Below are 21,062 nucleotides of genomic sequence, written 5' to 3'. Positions count from 1 at the left end.
CTGTAGCTTTATTTGGTAAAAATTAAAAAAGACTGAACCATTTACAAATTAAAGCCTTCACGCAGATCAACTGTGCTAAAAGGCTACGCTAACGTTAGCCGATCAATAAACCTTCACAGCAGTTCAGTAAACATCACGTTTTATTTTTACATTATTCTCACCTCGATAAAGCTGCAGAACTAAACTCCGTTGGTCAAACTGGGACTTGGCATATATCCAAAAAGTGGGAGATTTCAGACTGAGTGGGTTTGCTCCATCACCCCGGCTGCCTGCCTCGGTCTGACCAGTGATGATGCCTGAAGGCCGGCTTCTCCGTGCGGGTCGGCCCGCTGTCGCGGTTCGATCGATATCCCACCAAGTCGTCAGTCCTCCCTCGGTCGGCGTCACTCTGAAAAGTAGCTGAAAAAAAGTTTCTCCCAGCAGGGTGATGGAGAATCGTTTTACTGCTGTTTTTTAAAGCTTTTTTGTGGTTCAGGCGACGCAAATTCAAGAAGGTGATCGCTGAACTTTTTTCAGGTTGTGGAAACAGCCAGAGTGTGACGTAACAATCTCCGCCCCCTGCCACTTCCGAAGCGACGCGTCTGACGTCACGACGCGTTGGAAACGCACCGCCCTCTGCTGCACTGACAAGCGCAACCTTCAACCTATCAAATCCCTTGAACACAGACACACGCCATATCCATTTGTTTTAAAATTAATTACTTTAGTTAATTAATTTGGTTTATTTGTTAAATACGTGATATTATTGAATAACTAATATTTTGCTATATTTTCCAGTATTTCTTTTTTGATAACTCTAACATCCAAGGGGGCGAGGTTGATGATGTGAGGGGGCGTCGCCCCCAAACACCTCCTCGTGGCGCCGGCTATGGTGGGGGGGTGGGTGTTGTTGACATTTACATTTGTATTTTGTTGTTGTTGTTGCTGTTGTTGGTATGTTATGTATGTTCAGTTAAATGTGAAAATAGGAAAATAAAGTGTTTAAAAAATTGAAAATATGAAGACGGGCATGTCTCTGCCCCATCAGTCAGTTGCTTATGTCATTGACAGACGGGTTATCGGTGTGTGATCAGTCGGCCTGCGGGACCTTTGGGGCGCACATCTGTGTCACAGTGTGATTATACCGAACATCGCGTGAAGCTGAAATCCAGACGAGATGTTTGGGTGATGGCAAAAAAAAAAACCTTTTCCAAATTCAATAGGCCATCAACAGTGGTGGGCACACTTCCGATAATCCGATAACAGATCATTATCGAAGATAATGTTTTCTTTATCGGATTATCTTTTTAGATAACTTTAAAAACCATTATCAGACCAATTATCTTCCGATTAATCTTTGTCCGTTAACTTTTAAACCGATAAACAAAATAAACAAAGCTGAACAGCGACAAGCATTTTTGAAATTAATTTAGCACTCACCTGTTAAAAATTTGTAACAGATGCACAGCTATAACCTTTGCTAATAGAAGAGAGCCGCTTGTATAAAAAGGATCTCAATCATGTGCAGACAAAAGAGAAACAGCCCCAAAAGAAAAAAAACATTTCCTTTAACACCATACCAAAAGGCTGCCGATATCACCTAAGTCATCCAGAGGCATACGTTTTTTAACTTATGGTTCAAATTTTAACCAAACAAATTTTGGACAAGTTATTTAAAATTACTGTCATGTCTGAGTTTTATTAAGTGAAAATATCAGATATATGTTTTAGTTTCAAAGTAATGTGCTAATTTTTAAGGTTTTGTGAGCACATCCTGTGACCCGCAATGCATTTTGGGTAGGATGATGTAATCTCAGTACATCACGACAGGACAAATGCATTTCAGACACTCTGTTCAGGCTCCACAGACAACAGCATTAAACTCCAGTGCCTAAAACTCTCTTGAATATATTTTCTGCATTTATAGATGTTGGTTTTATTTGCGTTTGTTAAATTCTACGCATTTTAAATGTAGCAGACAGGGATTACTGTATCTGGAATTTTGTTTTCAAGGCCTCTACTGCCATCTACTGGTCAGTAGTGTTCACTAAGCGTGTGGGAACCAGTAGATAGCAGTGTTCTATTTATTTTGACCCCGGTTATGTCAGATGATTGTCAAATCAACTTTTTGGCTTTGCAAATGGCTTTTTTTGTGTGCAATGAATGTATACATTATACAAGTTTCACTTTTTAATGGAATTACAACCTTATTTCTTTTTCAGATTCTCCCATTTTTTGCATCCAGCCTTATTTCCTTGACAAATAATATCAGGACGTCAGGTTATGTGTTACACATATACATGTGTGTGTATATATTTTCGAACTTATTCCCATTGATGAAACTTTTCATTTTCTGCCTGAAAGCTTATTAGATGAGTGTGTTCAGGGCTCTGTTTGTTTACTAAATACACACGTGTTACAGACCTTGAAATCCAACAGCAGGGATTGATATTATCCAAAGATTTATGAACATACAAATTAACGTGCTTACACTTTATCATGATTTTCTCCGAATGTGAGATATAAAAGTGTCTTATCGTAGCGTTCGTGTGTATGTGCATTATAACGCAGCGCACGAGCGACGTTACGATATTCTTCAGAACGACAACATACGCAACATGCATCCAGCAGCAGACACGTTACTGTCATAGACAACTGCCTGTAAAGTTTTTTGGCAAGTTATAACTTTCTAAACAGTGTAATTTGTAATGAAAGCCGCTTCATTTGTGCGGCTCTTTCGGCGCCATGTTTGTTTTTTCAGAGACAGCAGTAAGCTCCTCCTACCCCTCCAAACGGAGGGATTTGTAGCCCTTCGCCTTCCCCTAGCTCCAAAAAGAGGCACTTTTACCCAGAATCCTTTGCGATCTGTCTGTTACAAAACCTCAGAATTAGTGCATTATTCAACATTAAAAGATACATGTTATATTTTAACTTTGTACAACATTAAAAGATACATGTTATATTTTAACTTTGTACAAATGACATAATTGACATTAGTGGAGTTATTCTATCGGTTTTAATGTTATTTATAATCAAAACCATAAGTCAGCATGACTTTATTTTTCAAGACCTGCGCCTGACCGGAGTGTCATAATTGATAGAGAGTTGGCTTTATGGTTGCTCTTGGAGTGCCTCTGTGTTGGGAGCTCTGTAGTAAATAAGAGCTTCCAGCAGGAGCAGAATGTAGAAAGAAAAGTGTGGTCTCATTGTTGGGGTCTGTTTTTATTTTTAATATTATTGTAAGCTATTAAATTTGTTCTACTACTAGTTGTAGATGTGTCAGAGGCAATATTGGAATTTATCTTATCGGTTATCTGTAACTTCTGATACATTTTTGGGTGGTTTATTGTTTTATCTTTATTGAAGATAACTTTTCAGTTATCTGATTATCTGTTATCGAAGTTAATGTTTTGGTTATCTGTGCCCACCACTGGCCATCAGCCTCATCCACCATGAGGACCCCTAAGAACCCATGGGTGCAGCCATTTTGAATGGTCACATGTGCCATCCGCTTCATCGGCCATGAGGACCCAGTTGCAGTGACATCACTTCTGGTTTGTTTCTGTGCCTGATCCTTCCTCATCTACCTTAAGGACTCCTAGAAGTGAAGGTCACATGATGTGATCTAAAACAGCATGGAGGAAGAACTGATTCGGCAGCGGAAAAACAAAATAAAAATAAACAAAAATTGGCCATGGAACATCACTTCTGGTTTCTTTCTGCATCAGGTCAGTGTCCACCTCATCTACCTAAAGCACCCCCAGAAGTGAAGGTTGCATGATGTGATCTAAAATAGCATGGGGTAAGAATTAATTTGGCAACGACAATAAATAAATAAATAGAAAAAAATTGGTTGTGGAACGCCATTTCCCTGTTTGCAGTGGCAAAAAAAAAAAAAAAAAAAATCAGAAGGTTATCAGCCATGCGTATGCTCCCCAGAAGCATTTACTGAAAAAAAAAGTCTACAGGACCCAAATGACATGGGTCATTAATGTTGGCAACATGAAACCTTTGATGAATACCTTTAATAAACCCATATGTAGGTATCACTGAAGCCTACAATAGTTTATCATTCACAGTCTGTTTAAAATACCGTCGTCTGGAGGCCTTCATCTACCTAAGCAACTTTGAACTACGTCTGTCACATACAATCGACGTGATATCAATCAATCAATCAATTTTTTTTTTATATAGCGCCAAATCACAACAAACAGTTGCCCCAAGGCGCTTTATATTGTAAGGCAAGGCCATACAATAATGATGTAAAACCCCAACGGTCAAAACGACCCCCTGTGAGCAAGCACTTGGCTACAGTGGGAAGGAAAAACTCCCTTTTAACAGGAAGAAACCTCCAGCAGAACCAGGCTCAGGGAGGGGCAGTCTTCTGCTGGGACTGGTTGGGACTGAGGGAGAGAACCAGGAAAAAGACATGCTGTGGAGGGGAGCAGAGATCGATCACTAATGATTAAATGCAGAGTGGTGCATACAGAGCAAAAAGAGAAAGAAACAGTGCATCATGGGAACCCCCCAGCAGTCTACGTCTATAGCAGCATAACTAAGGGATGGTTCAGGGTCACCTGATCCAGCCCTAACTATAAGCTTTAGCAAAAAGGAAAGTTTTAAGCCTAATCTTAAAAGTAGAGAGGGTGTCTGTCTCTCTGATCTGAATTGGGAGCTGGTTCCACAGGAGAGGAGCCTGAAAGCTGAAGGCTCTGCCTCCCATTCTACTCTTACAAACCCTAGGAACTACAAGTAAGCCTGCAGTCTGAGAGCGAAGCGCTCTATTGGGGTGATATGGTACTACGAGGTCCCTAAGATAAGATGGGACCTGATTATTCAAAACCTTATAAGTAAGAAGAAGAATTTTAAATTCTATTCTAGAATTAACAGGAAGCCAATGAAGAGAGGCCAATATGGGTGAGATATGCTCTCTCCTTCTAGTCCCCGTCAGCACTCTAGCTGCAGCATTTTGAATTAACTGAAGGCTTTTTAGGGAACTTTTAGGACAACCTGATAATAATGAATTACAATAGTCCAGCCTAGAGGAAATAAATGCATGAATTAGTTTTTCAGCATCACTCTGAGACAAGACCTTTCTAATTTTAGAGATATTGCGTAAATGCAAAAAAGCAGTCCTACATATTTGTTTAATATGCGCTTTGAATGACATATCCTGATCAAAAATGACTCCAAGATTTCTCACAGTATTACTAGAGGTCAGGGTAATGCCATCCAGAGTAAGGATCTGGTTAGACACCATGTTTCTAAGATTTGTGGGGCCAAGAACAATAACTTCAGTTTTATCTGAGTTTAAAAGCAGGAAATTAGAGGTCATCCATGTCTTTATGTCTGTAAGACAATCCTGCAGTTTAGCTAATTGGTGTGTGTCCTCTGGCTTCATGGATAGATAAAGCTGGGTATCATCTGCGTAACAATGAAAATTTAAGCAATACCGTCTAATAATACTGCCTAAGGGAAGCATATATAAAGTGAATAAAATTGGTCCTAGCACAGAACCTTGTGGAACTCCATAATTAACTTTAGTCTGTGAAGAAGATTCCCCATTTACATGAACAAATTGTAATCTATTAGACAAATATGATTCAAACCACCGCAGCGCAGTGCCTTTAATACCTATGGCATGCTCTAATCTCTGTAATAAAATTTTATGGTCAACAGTATCAAAAGCAGCACTGAGGTCTAACAGAACAAGCACAGAGATGAGTCCACTGTCCGAGGCCATAAGAAGATCATTTGTAACCTTCACTAATGCTGTTTCTGTACTATGATGAATTCTAAAACCTGACTGAAACTCTTCAAATAGACCATTCCTCTGCAGATGATCAGTTAGCTGTTTTACAACTACCCTTTCAAGAATTTTTGAGAGAAAAGGAAGGTTGGAGATTGGCCTATAATTAGCTAAGATAGCTGGGTCAAGTGATGGCTTTTTAAGTAATGGTTTAATTACTGCCACCTTAAAAGCCTGTGGTACATAGCCAACTAACAAAGATAGATTGATCATATTTAAGATCGAAGCATTAAATAATGGTAGGGCTTCCTTGAGCAGCCTGGTAGGAATGGGGTCTAATAAACATGTTGATGGTTTGGATGAAGTAACTAATGAAAATAACTCAGACAGAACAATCGGAGAGAAAGAGTCTAACCAAATACCGGCATCACTGAAAGCAGCCAAAGATAACGATACGTCTTTGGGATGGTTATGAGTAATTTTTTCTCTAATAGTTAAAATTTTGTTAGCAAAGAAAGTCATGAACTCATTACTAGTTAAAGATAATGGAATACTCAGCTCAATAGAGCTCTGACTCTTTGTCAGCCTGGCTACAGTGCTGAAAAGAAACCTGGGGTTGTTCTTATTTTCTTCAATTAGTGATGAGTAGAAAGATGTCCTAGCTTTACGGAGGGCTTTTTTATAGAGCAACAGACTCTTTTTCCAGGCTAAGTGAAGATCTTCTAAATTAGTGAGACGCCATTTCCTCTCCAACTTACGGGTTATCTGCTTTAAGCTACGAGTTTGAGAGTTATACCATGGAGTCAGACACTTCTGATTTAAAGCTCTCTTTTTCAGAGGAGCTACAGCATCCAAAGTTGTCTTCAATGAGGATGTAAAACTATTGACGAGATACTCTATCTCCCTTACAGAGTTTAGGTAGCTACTCTGCACTGTGTTGTTATATGGCATTAGAGAACATAAAGAAGGAATCATATCCTTAAACCTAGTTACAGCGCTTTCTGAAAGACTTCTAGTGTAATGAAACTTATTCCCTACTGCTGGGTAGTCCATCAGAGTAAATGTAAATGTTATTAAAAAATGATCAGACAGAAGGGAGTTTTCAGGGAATACTGTTAAGTCTTCTATTTCCATACCATAAGTCAGAACAAGATCTAAGATATGATTAAAGTGGTGGGTGGACTCATTTACTTTTTGAGCAAAGCCAATAGAGTCTAATAATAGATTAAATGCAGTGTTGAGGCTGTCATTCTCAGCATCTGTGTGGATGTTAAAATCGCCCACTATAATTATCTTATCTGAGCTAAGCACTAAGTCAGACAAAAGGTCTGAAAATTCACAGAGAAACTCACAGTAACGACCAGGTGGACGATAGATAATAACAAATAAAACTGGTTTTTGGGACTTCCAATTTGGATGGACAAGACTAAGAGACAAGCTTTCAAATGAATTAAAGCTCTGTCTGGGTTTTTGATTAATTAATAAGCTGGAATGGAAGATTGCTGCTAATCCACCGCCCCGGCCCGTGCTACGAGCATTCTGACAGTTAGTGTGACTCGGGGGTGTTGACTCATTTAAACTAACATATTCATCCTGCTGTAACCAGGTTTCTGTTAGGCAGAATAAATCAATATGTTGATCAATTATTATATCATTTACCAACAGGGACTTAGAAGAGAGAGACCTAATGTTTAATAGACCACATTTAACTGTTTTAGTCTGTGGTGCAGTAGAAGGTGCTATATTATTTTTTCTTTTTGAATTTTTATGCTTAAATAGATTTTTGCTGGTTATTGGTAGTCTGGGAGCAGGCACCGTCTCTACGGGGATGGGGTAATGAGGGGATGGCAGGGGGAGAGAAGCTGCAGAGAGGTGTGTAAGACTACAACTCTGCTTCCTGGTCCCAACCCTGGATAGTCACGGTTTGGAGGATTTAAGAAAATTAGCCAGATTTCTAGAAATGAGAGCTGCTCCATCCAAAGTGGGATGGATGCCGTCTCTCCTAACAAGACCAGGTTTTCCCCAGAAGCTTTGCCAATTATCTATGTAGCCCACCTCATTTTTTGGACACCACTCAGACAGCCAGCAATTCAAGGAGAACATGCGGCTAAACATGTCACTCCCGGTCTGATTGGGGAGGGGCCCAGAGAAAACTACAGAGTCCGACATTGTTTTTGCAAAGTTACACACCGATTTAATGTTAATTTTAGTGACCTCCGATTGGCGTAACCGGGTGTCATTACTGCCGACGTGAATTACAATCTTACCAAATTTACGCTTAGCCTTAACCAGCAGTTTCAAATTTCCTTCAATGTCGCCTGCTCTGGCCCCCGGAAGACAATTGACTATGGTTGCTGGTGTCGCTAACTTCACATTTCTCAAAACAGAGTCGCCAATAACCAGAGTTTGATCCTCGGCGGGTGTGTCGTCGAGTGGGGAAAAACGGTTAGAAATGTGAACGGGTTGGCGGTGTACACGGGGCTTCTGTTTAGGGCTACGCTTCCTCCTCACAGTCACCCAGTCAGCCTGCTTTCCCGGCTGCTCGGGATCTGCCAGAGGGGAACTAACTGATATATTTACAACAGCCTACGCTGATGTTCAGTCCAAGGCTTTGCCTGAGTTATAGTATGAATAGAGTTTATAGATGTGATAAGCAATGGGTGCGGCTGTTCTGTGACCGCCTTCAGTGATTTGTCAACAGTATGTTTGATTTTGTGCAGGTGACAGCGTCTCAGAAAACATTCCTCTGTGTTAAAATCATCAAACACAGCGTTACTATTTGGTAAACATCCCATCATAACGTCTGATCATTCAAAAGAAACTGCTCAATAACCCACATGTACATATCATACAGGCGGACTGATCACACGGGGGACGATGTGGATGGGTGACACTTGGGTTCATATTTTGAAAGGTAAACTTCTCATGATGGGGCTCAGAAATCTGGTGTGGCTCAGGGTGTGGTTTTGGGAGCGGCTTTTAAAAAGTAAACACACCAACCTTAAATGTCTTTCAGGATCGAGCGGTTGTGGCGGGACGTTTGGAAGGCGGTGTCACACGCCTATTATGACTTGCTCCGCAGCCTTGAGGCGGACGGACTGCTGGACCCAACGAACTGCACCCATCTCTTCTGTGCCCGGTTTGTGTTCTTGCCCAGAATCCAGGCAGACCTGGACACTTTTACTGATGGCTGGAACAACCATCCACTGCGGACAGAACACAACCACACCCCCAACCAACTCTGGGAAACCGAAAAGAGTCGGAGTCCTGACGATCCTGAGGTAAGAGCAACAGAGAACCTGAACCTGCCCCCGGTGGAACTTGTTCTTACAGAAGACGTCTCTTTGACTTTACAGGAGGAACAGTTTGAAGACTGGGATGTGTCAGACATTGTTCAAAATGGACTACGCGTCCCAGACATCTTTTGTCCGCTGGACGGTAAAGAAGTGGAAGAACTGAAGCAGCGCTTTAATCCTATGGCTCCGTCGTCATGTCTTGGGGCGGACATTTACTGTGCCATCGTGGGCTTTGTTCAGGGCCTCGTTGAATCCAGGCAGCAAGCATAAAACAGAGTTGTGTAGGTTCCAGTAGTGGATTCATTTTTTCTTTGTCCTTAAGGTGTCCACTGGGTCCCACCATGTTGGAAAGGTTTCATATTTCAGTTCTGCTGTCCGATGATGGAACAGAGCGGGTCGCTCAGTGGGAGGAGGTGGACCTGGGTTTGACTTGCATTCACACTACATGTCTCAGTCCACCCAGCTGGACGTGGGAAGTGACTCGTGATGGACTGGAGTCCCATCCAGGGGGAAGTCACGAGAAAGAATCCCGAGATAAGCACCAGCACCAGCGGGCCTCAAGGTCGATGCAGGACTCAGTTCCAGCTGGTCTTAGTCAGCATTTTAATTTGTAAAAACACATTTTGAAAGCTGTTTATTCATAATAATTAATTAAAGGTCCAGTTTGTCAACAACAAAAAAGTACTGACAGTTCCTGGAACCGTCTGATGCTCCGGAGATGTGGGTGCTTTTATTTTCTCTTCCAGGTCCATATGGATGCATTCTTCACCTCGTGTTCTGAAATTACCTGCTGCTTCCTGATCCTCTGAATAAAGGTGTCAGAAACATTTAACAGAAAGAAAAATGAACACGTCAGTAACGACACACGCAAATCATTTATTTAGAATGAACCCGACAAAGACGACACCGTCTGGAAGGAAACTGAATATTTTCATTACTTCTTGGACAATTTACTTTAAATCTAATGTGTCTGTGTCCTGTGACCTTTTCACTCTTATTGTGAAGGCCAACTTGCATAAAAACAAAAAACATGACAAATAATAGTTGATTCTCCGCAAAATGTATCTTTATCAAAATATTACATTTAAACATGATCAATAAACTTTAACATCATCTCCAGTGAAATCACAACACACCCACACACACACTGAGCTGAGGAAACACAGATTAGAAAAAGACAGACACTGAGGAAACACACAGATTAGAAAAAGACAGACACTGATAAAAACACAGATTAGAAAAAGACAGATCGGAGGAAACAGAAGAAAGACAGATTAGAGGAAACAGATTAGAAAAAGACACAGAGCTGAGGAAACTCACAGAGAAGAAGAAAGAGACACTGAGGAAACACACAGATTACAAGAAAGAGACAGATCTGAGGAAACAGATTAGAGGAAAACGACTGAGCTGAGGAAACTCACAGATGAGAAGAAAGACAGACAGAGCTGAGGAAACAAAGATTAGAAGAAAGACAGATTAGAGGAAACAGATTAGAAGAAAGACAGAACTGAGGAAACACAGATTAGAGGAAACACACAGATTAGAAGAAAGAGACAGAACTGAGGGAAACAGATTAGAAGAAAGACACAGATTAGAGGAAACAAAACAGATTACAAGAAAGAGACAGAGCTGAGGAAACAGATTAGAGGAAAGACAGACAACTGAGGAAAGACAGAACTGAGGAAACACAGATTAGAAGAAAGACAGAGTTGAGGAAACAGATTAGAAGAGAGAGAGAGAGCTGAGGAAACAGATTAGAAGAAAGACAGACAGAGCTGAGGAAACAGATGAGAAGAAAGAGAGAGCTGAGGAAACAAATTAGAAGAAAGACAAACAGATCTGAGGAAATAGATTAGAAGAAAGACAGAGCTGAGGAAACAGATTAGAAGAAAGACAGTTGAGGAAACACAAATTAGTAGAAAGACAAACAGAGCTGAGGAAACAAATTAGAAGAAAGACAAACAGCTGAGGAAACACAGATTAGAAGAAAGACAAACAGATCTGAGGAAACACAGATTAGAAGAAAGACAAACAGAACGGAGGAAACACAAATTAGAAGAAAGACAAACAGAGCGGAGGAAACACAGAAGAAAGACACAGAGCTGAGGAAACACACAGATTAGAAGAAAGACAGAGCTGAGGAAACAAATTAGAGGAAAGACAGACAGCTGAGGAAACACAAATTAGAAGAAAGACAAACAGAGCTGAGGAAACACAGATTAGAAGAAAGACAGACAGAGCTGAGGAAACAGATGAGAAGAAAGAGAACTGAGGAAATAGATTAGAAGAAAGACAGAGCTGAGGAAACAGATTAGAAGAAAGACAGTTGAGGAACACAAATTAGTAGAAAGACAAACAGAGCTGAGGAAACAAATTAGAAGAAAGACAAACAGCTGAGGAAACAGATTAGAAGAAAGACAAACAGATCTGAGGAAACAGATTAGAAGAAAGACAAACAGAACGGAGGAAACACAAATTAGAAGAAAGACAGAGTTGAGGAAACAGATTAGAAGAAAGACAAACAGAATGGAGGAAACACAGATTAGAAGAAAGACAGAGTTGAGGAAACAGATTAGAAGAGAGAGAGAGAGCTGAGGAAACAGATTAGAAGAAAGACAGACAGAGCTGAGGAAACAGATGAGAAGAAAGAGAGAGCTGAGGAAACAAATTAGAAGAAAGACAAACAGATCTGAGGAAATAGATTAGAAGAAAGACAGAGCTGAGGAAACAGATTAGAAGAAAGACAGTTGAGGAAACACAAATTAGTAGAAAGACAAACAGAGCTGAGGAAACAAATTAGAAGAAAGACAAACAGCTGAGGAAACACAGATTAGAAGAAAGACAAACAGATCTGAGGAAACACAGATTAGAAGAAAGACAAACAGAACGGAGGAAACACAAATTAGAAGAAAGACAAACAGAGCGGAGGAAACACAAGAAAGACACAGAGCTGAGGAAACACACAGATTAGAAGAAAGACAGAGCTGAGGAAACAAATTAGAGGAAAGACAGACAGCTGAGGAAACACAAATTAGAAGAAAGACAAACAGAGCTGAGGAAACACACAGATTAGAAAAAAGATAAACAGAGCTGAGGAAACAAACAGATTAGATGAAAGAGCTGAGGAAACAAATTAGAAAAAAGACAGAGATCTGAGGAAACACACAGATTAGAAGAATGACAAACAGAGCTGAGGAAACATAGATTAGAAGAAAGACAGAGCTGAAGAAACAAACTAGAAGAAAGACACAGAGCTGAGGAAACACACAGATTAGAAGAATGACAAACAGATCTGAGGAAACAGATTAGAAGAAAGACAGAACTGAGGAAACACAGAGAAGAAGAAACACAGATTAGAAAAAGACAGAGCTGAGGAAAGAGATTAGAAGAAAGACAGATGAGAGGAAACACACAGATTAGAAAAAAGATAAACAGAGCTGAGGAAACAAACAGATTAGATGAAAGAGCTGAGGAAACAAATTAGAAAAAAGACAGACAGAGATCTGAGGAAACACACAGATTAGAAGAATGACAAACAGAGCTGAGGAAACAGATTAGAAGAAAGACAGAGCTGAAGAAACAAATTAGAAGATAGACACAGAGCTGAGGAAACACAAATTAAAAGAAAGACAAACAGAGCTGAGGAAACAGATTAGAAGAAAGACAGACAGAGCTGAGGAAACACAGATTAGAAGAAAGACAAACAGAGCTGAGGAAACACAGATTAGAAGAAAGACAGCTGATGAAACAGATTAGAAGAAAGACAAACAGCTGAGGAAACACAAATTAGAAGAAAGACAGAGCTGAGGAAACAGATTAGAAGAAAGACAAACAGAGCTGAGGAAACACAGATTAGAAGAAAGACAGCTGAGGAAACAGATTAGAAGAAAGACAAACAGAGCTGAGGAAACACAGATTAGAAGAAAGACAGCTGAGGAAACACAGATTAGAAGAAAGACAAACAGCTGAGGAAACACAAATTAGAAGAAAGACAGAGCTGAGGAAACAAATTAGAGGAAAGACAGAGCTGAGGAAACACAAATTAGAGGAAAGACAGATCTGAGGAAACACACAGATTAGAAGAAAGACAGATCTGAGGAAACAAATTAGAGGAAAGACAGATCTGAGGAAACAAATTAGAAGAAAGACAAACAGAGCTCAGGAAACACACAGATTAGAAAAAAGATAAAGAGCTGAGGAAACAAACATTAGATGAAAGACCTGAAGAAACAAATTAGAAGAAAGACAGACAGAGAGCTGAGTAAACACACAGATTAGAAGAACGACAAACAGCTGGGGAAACACAGATTAGAAGAAAGACAGACAGAGAACTGAAGAAACACACAGATTAGAAAAAGACAGAGCTGAGGAAACTGAAGAAGAAAGACAGATTAGAAAAAGACAGAATTGAGGAAACAGATTAGAAAAACACACAGAGCTGAGGAAACAGAAGAAGAAAGACAGTCACTGATGAAACACACAGATTATAAAAAGTAGATCTGAGGAAACAGAATAGAAGAAACAAACAGAGCTGAGCAAACACACAGATTAGAAGAAAGACAGACAGAGCTGAGGAAAGACAGATTAGAAGAAAGACAAACAGAGCTGAGGAAACACAGATTAGAAGAAAGACAAACAGAGCTGAGCAAACACACAGATTAGAAGAAAGACAGACAGAGCTGAGGAAAGACAGATTAGAAGAAAGACAAACAGAGCTGAGGAAACACAGATTAGAAGAATGACAAACAGATCTGAGGAAACAGATTAGAAGAAAGACAGAACTGAGGAAACACAGAGAAGAAGAAACACAGATTAGAAAAAGACAGAGCTGAGGAAAGAGATTAGAAGAAAGACAGATGAGAGGAAACACACAGATTAGAAAAAAGATAAACAGAGCTGAGGAAACAAACAGATTAGATGAAAGAGCTGAGGAAACAAATTAGAAAAAAGACAGACAGAGCTGAGGAAACACACAGATTAGAAGAATGACAAACAGATCTGAGGAAACACAGATTAGAAGAAAGACAGAGCTGAAGAAACAAATTAGAAGATAGACACAGAGCTGAGGAAACACAAATTAAAAGAAAGACAAACAGAGCTGAGGAAACACACAGATTAGAAGAAAGACAGACAGAGCTGAGGAAACACAGATTAGAAGAAAGACAAACAGAGCTGAGGAAACACAGATTAGAAGAAAGACAGCTGAGGAAACAGATTAGAAGAAAGACAAACAGCTGAGGAAACACAAATTAGAAGAAAGACAGAGCTGAGGAAACAGATTAGAAGAAAGACAAACAGAGCTGAGGAAACAAATTAGAGGAAAGACAGAGCTGAGGAAACACAAATTAGAGGAAAGACAGAGCTGAGGAAACACACAGATTAGAAGAAAGACAGATCTGAGGAAACAAATTAGAGGAAAGACAGATCTGAGGAAACACAAATTAGAAGAAAGACAAACAGAGCTCAGGAAACACACAGATTAGAAAAAAGATAAAGAGCTGAGGAAACAAACATTAGATGAAAGACCTGAAGAAACAAATTAGAAGAAAGACAGACAGAGAGCTGAGTAAACACACAGATTAGAAGAACGACAAACAGCTGGGGAAACAGATTAGAAGAAAGACAGAGCTGAGGAAACAAATTAGAAGAAAGACAGACAGAGAACTGAAGAAACACACAGATTAGAAAAAGACAGAGCTGAGGAAACACAGTGAAGAAGAAAGACAGAACTGAGGAAACATTAGAAAAACACACAGAGCTGAGGAAACAGAAGAAGAAAGACAGTCACTGATGAAACACACAGATTATAAAAAGTAGAGCTGAGGAAACAGAGTAGAAGAAAGACAAACAGAGCTGAGCAAACACACAGATTAGAAGAAAGACAGACAGAGCTGAGGAAAGACAGATTAGAAGAAAGACAAACAGAGCTGAGCAAACAGATTAGAAGAAAGACAAACAGAGCTGAGCAAACACACAGATTAGAAGAAAGACAGAGCTGAGGAAAGACAGATTAGAAGAAAGACAAACAGAGCTGAGGAAACACAGATTAGAAGAAAGACAGACAGAGCTGAGGAAACAGATTAGAAGAAAGACAAACAGAGCTGAGGAAACAAATTAGAAGAAAGACAACTGAGGAAACACAAATTAGAAGAAAGACAAACAGAGCTGAGGAAACACACAGATTAGAAGAAAGACAGACAGAGCTGAGGAAACAGATTAGAAGAAAGACAAACAGAGCTGATGAAACACAAATTAGAAGAAAGACAAACAGAATTGAGGAAACAAATTAGAAGAAAGACAAGCAGATCTGAGGAAGCACAGATTAGAAGAAAGAAACAGATCTGAGGAAGCACAGATTAGAGGAAAGACAAACAGAATGGAGGAAACACGAATTAGAAGAAAGACAAACAGAGCTGAGGAAACAGATTAGAAGAAAGACACAGAGCTGAGGAAACACACAGATTAGAAGAAAGACAGATCTGAGGAAACAAACAGATTAGAAGAAAGACAAACAGCTGAAGAAACACAAATTAGAAGAAAGACAAACAGAACTGAGGAAACACAGATTAGAAGAAAGACACAGATCTGAAGAAACACAAATTAGAAGAAAGACAAACAGAGCTGAGGAAACAGATTAGAAGAAAGACACAGAGCTGAGGAAACACAGATTAGAAGAAAGACAGATCTGAGGAAACACAAATTAGAGGAAAGACACAGCTGAGGAAACACAAATTAGAAGAAAGACAAACAGATCTGAGGAAACACACAGATTAGAAAAAAGATAAGATGAGGAAACAGATTAGAAGAAAGACAGAGCTGAGGAAACAAATTAGAAGAAAGACACAGAGTTGAGGAAACACAGATTAGAAGAAAGACAAACAGAGCTGAGGAAACACACAGATTAGAAGACAGACAGACAGAACTGAGGAAACAGATTAGAAGAAAGACAGAACTGAGGAAACACAAATTAGAAGAAAGACAAGCAGAGCTGAGGAAACACAGATTAGAAGAAAGACAGTTGAGGAAACAAATTAGAAGAAAGACACAGAGTTGAGGAAACACACAGATTAGAAGAAAGACAAAGAGCTGAGGAAACAGAAGAAAGACAAACAGAGCTGAGGAAACACAGACTAGAAGAAAGACAGACAGAAATGAGGGAACACAGATTAGAAGAAAGAACTGAGGGAACACACAGATTAGGAGAAAGACAGACACTGATCTGAGGAAACACACAGATAAGGAGAAAGACAGACTGAACCGAGGGAACACGGATTAGAAGAAAGAGACACTGATCTGAGGAAACAGATGAGAAGAAAGACAGAACTGAGGGAACACAGAGATAAGGAGACACTGAACTGAGGGAACACAAATTAGAAGAAAGACAGACTAAACAGAGAACACAAATTAGAAGAAAGACAGACACTAAAATGAGGAAAAAGATTAGAAGAAAGACAGACAGAGCTGAGGAAACACAAATTAGAAGAAAGACAGACACTAAAATGAGGAAACAGATTAGAAGAAATACAAACAGAGCTGAGGAAACATAAATTAGAAGAAAGACACAGAGCTGAGGAAACAAATTAGAAGAAAGACAAACAGAGCTGAGGAAACACACAGATTAGGAGAAAGACAGACACTGATCTGAGGAAACACACACAGGTTAGAAGAAAAACACTGAGCTGAGGAAACACACAGATAAGGAGAAAGACAGACACAAATCTGAGGAAAAGCACAGATGAGAAGAAACAGACACTGAGCTGAGGAAACACACAGATTAGGAGAAAGACAGACACTGATCTGAGGAAACACACACAGGTTAGAAGAAAAACACTGAGCTGAGGAAACACACAGATAAGGAGAAAGACAGACACAAATCTGAGGAAAAGCACAGATGAGAAGAAACAGACACTGAGCTGAGGAAACACACAGATTAGATGAAAGACAAACAGAGCAGAGGAAACACACACAGAGCAAAGGAAAGACGTACACACACACACACAGGGCAGAGAGAGAGAATCCTACCCCACCTCCTGTCAAACGTTTGATGGATGATGTCACAGCGTCAATCAAGTCTGGCTCCCATGTTTTTATTTTGATTGATTTTGCAGTGAATGATTTTGCAGTAGTGTTACTCAAAAATTTTAATAGCAGATCAATCAAATCCATTCTTAATGACCATGACTGGCAGCAAAACATGAATGAACCACCTCAGATTTGGACCACAAAAAAAGAATTATTAACACCAAGAGCTTTCCTTACTGCATGAACAAGAAGTTTATCGTGCAGCCACTTCCTGTTTTCACTGGTGACTGGTGGAAGATCCCATGACAGGGCAAAGTCCGAAACTCTTTTCTTATGCAGTTCTGCATAAGAAGTAATAAGTTCATCCTGTTCCAGCTACAATCAATCAATCAATCAATCAACTTTTTTTCTTATATAGCGCCAAATCACAACAAACAGTTGCCCCAAGGCGCTTTATATTGCAAGGCAAGGCCATACAATAATTATGAAAAACCCCAACGGTCAAAACGACCCCCTGTGAGCAAGCACTTGGCTACAGTGGGAAGGAAAAACTCCCTTTTAATAGGAAGAAACCTCCAGCAGAACCAGGCTCAGGGAGGGGCAGTCTTCTGCTGAGACTGGTTGGGGCTGAGGGAAAGAACCAGGAAAAAGAGATCGATCACTAATGATTAAATGCAGAGTGATGCATACGGAGCAAAAAGAGAAAGAAACAGTGCATCATGGGAACCCCCCCACAGTCTACGTCTAAAGCAACATAACCAAGGGATGGTTCAGGGTCACCTGATCCAGCCCTAACTATAAGCCTTAGCGAAAAGGAAAGTTTTAAGCCTAATCTTAAAAGTAGAGAGGGTGTCTGTCTCCCTGATCCGAATTGGGAGCTGGTTCCACAGGAGAGGAGCCTGAAAGCTGAAGGCTCTGCCTCTCATTCTACTCTTACAAACCCTAGGAACTACAAGTAAGCCTGCAGTCTGAGAGCGAAGCGCTCTAATGGGGTAATATGGTACTACGAGGTCCCTAAGATAAGATGGGACCTGATTATTCAAAACCTTATAGGTAAGAAGAAGAATTTTAAATTCTATTCTAGAATTAATAGGAAGCCAATGAAGAGAGGCCAATATGGGTGAGATATGCTCTCTCCTTCTAGTCCCCGTCAGTACTCTAGCTGCAGCATTCTGAACCAACTGAAGGCTTTTTAGGGAACTTTTAGGACAACCTGATAATAATGAATTACAATAGTCCAGCCTAGAGGAAATAAATGCATGAATTAGTTTTTCAGCATCACTCTGAGACAAGACCTTTCTGATTTTAGAGATATTGCGTAAATGCAAAAAGGCAGTCCTACATATTTGTTTAATATGCACTTTGAATGACATATCCTGATCAAAAATGACTCCAAGATTTCTCACAGTATTACTAGAGGTCAGGGCAATGCCATCCAGAGTAAGGATCTGGTTAGACACCATGTTTCTAAGATTTGTGGGGCCAAGTACAATAACTTCAGTTTTATCTGAGTTTAAAAGCAGGAAATTAGAGGTCATCCATGTCCATCCAATCGGAAACAAAATAAAGAATTAAAACAAAAAATGGATGTATGTCAAAAGAATGAATCATAATTCTTACAAGCGGTGACTCTATGAGCTGTGTATGATTATGCTGTTGCTAATCTAATGTGACATGATTAGTATATCGCAAGTCACATCACAACTGTGGACAATAATACACTGTATTTGAATTTTAGCTATTTTTTAGATAGAAAAACGTTGTGTTGAAACTACATGAATTCCCCAAAAATGATACCCATTCAGCTCATTAATAACTGTACCCCGGTCATGTTAACATCTGTGAAGACCATGTACAATTCTCAGATTGCTCCAAAGAAAATTCTAGACAAAATTATTGTTATTGGAACCCATCTTCACTCAGTGAAGTTGGTGCAGCAACATATTCCCAACAACCTACTGTTTCTCAAAAGTTTGTTATCATTATCTAATAATGCATTTAGAAACAATGTTGAATGAATTCCATGTGGCTTTAGAATCTTTAGACTATTATCAATTTCAGCCATTGTTGACCTTTTCTAATGGACAAGGAGTCAAAAACAGCTGTTTTTGTGTGGTCTCATTGTCCTTTTGACTAAACTTTCAACAAAATCATTTCTAGGCCACAATCCATTCTGTTGTCCATTTGGTGATAGTCTTTTGAAACAGGCGGCTGTCATCCACCACTCCTGCAGCTATCAAGACGTTGACATGGGGTTGGCTTTCGACTCTAGGACCAGCAGGTTGTCCTCTCCGGTGGTTGACTTGACTGTGGGACCAGCAGGTTGTCCTCTCCGGTGGTTGACTTGACTGTGGGACCAGCAGGTTGTCCTCTCCGGTGGTTGACTTAACTGTGGGACCAGCAGGTTGTCCTCTCCGGTGGTTGACTTGACTGTGGGGCCAGCAGGTTGTCCTCTCCGGTGGTTGACTTGACTGTGGGACCAGCAGGTTGTCCTCTCCGGTGGTTGACTTGACTGTGGGACCAGCAGGTTGTCCTCTCCGGTGGTTGACTTGACTGTGGGACCAGCAGGTTGTCCTCTCCGGTGGTTGACTTGACTGTGGGACCAGCAGGTTGTCCTCTCCGGTGGTTGACTTGACTGTGGGACCAGCAGGTTGTCCTCTCCGGTGGTTGACTTGACTGTGGGACCAACAGGTTGTCCTCTCCGGTGGTTGACTTGACTGTGGGACCAGCAGGTTGTCCTCTCCGGTGGTTGACTTGACTGTGGGACCAGCAGGTTGTCCTCTCCGGTGGTTGACTTGACTGTGGGACCAGCAGGTTGTCCTCTCCGGTGGTTGACTTGACTGTGGGACCAGCAGGTTGTCCTCTCCGGTGGTTGATTTGACTGTGGGACCAGCAGGTTGTCCTCTCCGGTGGTTGACTTGACTGTGGGACCAACAGGTTGTCCTCTCCGGTGGTGACTTGACTGTGGGACCAGCAGGTTGTCCTCTCCGGTGGTTGACTTGACTGTGGGACCAGCAGGTTGTCCTCTCCGGTGGTTGACTTGACTGTGGGACCAGCAGGTTGTCCTCTCCGGTGGTTGACTTGACTGTGGGACCAGCAGGTTGTCCTCTCCGGTGGTTGACTTGACTGTGGGACCAGCAGGTTGTCCTCTCCGGTGGTTGACTTGACTGTGGGACCAGCAGGTTGTCCTCTCCGGTGGTTGACTTGACTGTGGGACCAACAGGTTGTCCTCTCCGGTGGTTGACTTGACTGTGGGACCAGCAGGTTGTCCTCTCCGGTGGTTGACTTGACTGTGGGACCAGCAGGTTGTCCTCTCCGGTGGTTGACTTGACTGTGGGACCAGCAGGTTGTCCTCTCCGGTGGTTGACTTGACTGTGGGACCAGCAGGTTGTCCTCTCCGGTGGTTGATTTGACTGTGGGACCAACAGGTTGTCCTCTCCGGTGGTTGACTTGACTGTGGGACCAGCAGGTTGTCCTCTCCGGTGGTTGACTTGACTGTGGGACCAGCAGGTTGTCCTCTCCGGTGGTTGACTTGACTGTGGGACCAGCAGGTTGTCCTCTCCGGTGGTTGACTTGACTGTGGGACCAGCAGGTTGTCCTCTCCGGTGGTTGACTTGACTGTGGGACCAGCAGGTTGTCCACTTACCGTTTAGACACATTAAAGATGTATGCAACTTTAGCAGGAGACTTAAGATTTAGGATTCTTGATGATCAGTGCTTTGGTGTCTGGCCTGATCTTTGGCATCTTGACAGAAGCAATGATGGACCTTAAGTGGGTATTAAAATTGTGAAATGTGAGCTTTTATAGCTTATTAGATGCTATACCTGGGTTTACAAGCCCTTTTTTTCTTTTTTTATGCATTGTGGCCGTGAAATTGCAGATTTGTCATTGCAACAAGACTTTTGTCCATGCAAAAATTTTGTTGATCAATATAAAATTACGAAAAATGAACAATGTTGAAATTCTATGTTGCAAATGTCTAACTATCTTTAGACCTAGTATATGTTTTTGAGCC

General features: G+C 40.9%; 1 protein-coding gene across 1 annotated transcript in view; it reads left to right on the top strand.

Annotated features, from left to right (window-relative positions):
* LOC117507858 overlaps nucleotides 1-16,955 on the top strand; it is a 198,991-nt gene extending 182,036 nt beyond the window's left edge. The window contains exons 9-10 of the mRNA XM_034167641.1: nucleotides 8,745-9,009; nucleotides 9,085-16,955. Coding sequence (XP_034023532.1) covers nucleotides 8,745-9,009; nucleotides 9,085-9,294 — 475 coding nt within the window. The 3' untranslated portion in view covers nucleotides 9,295-16,955. The remainder of the gene's footprint in view (nucleotides 1-8,744; nucleotides 9,010-9,084) is intronic.
* Nucleotides 16,956-21,062: the final 4,107 nt, after the last annotated feature.

The sequence above is a fragment of the Thalassophryne amazonica genome, chromosome 3, assembly GCF_902500255.1.
Source record: "Thalassophryne amazonica chromosome 3, fThaAma1.1, whole genome shotgun sequence".
NCBI lineage: Eukaryota > Metazoa > Chordata > Actinopteri > Batrachoidiformes > Batrachoididae > Thalassophryne > Thalassophryne amazonica.
The sequence above is the reverse complement of the archived record's forward strand: the minus strand, read 5'-3'. Positions and strand labels throughout refer to the sequence as shown.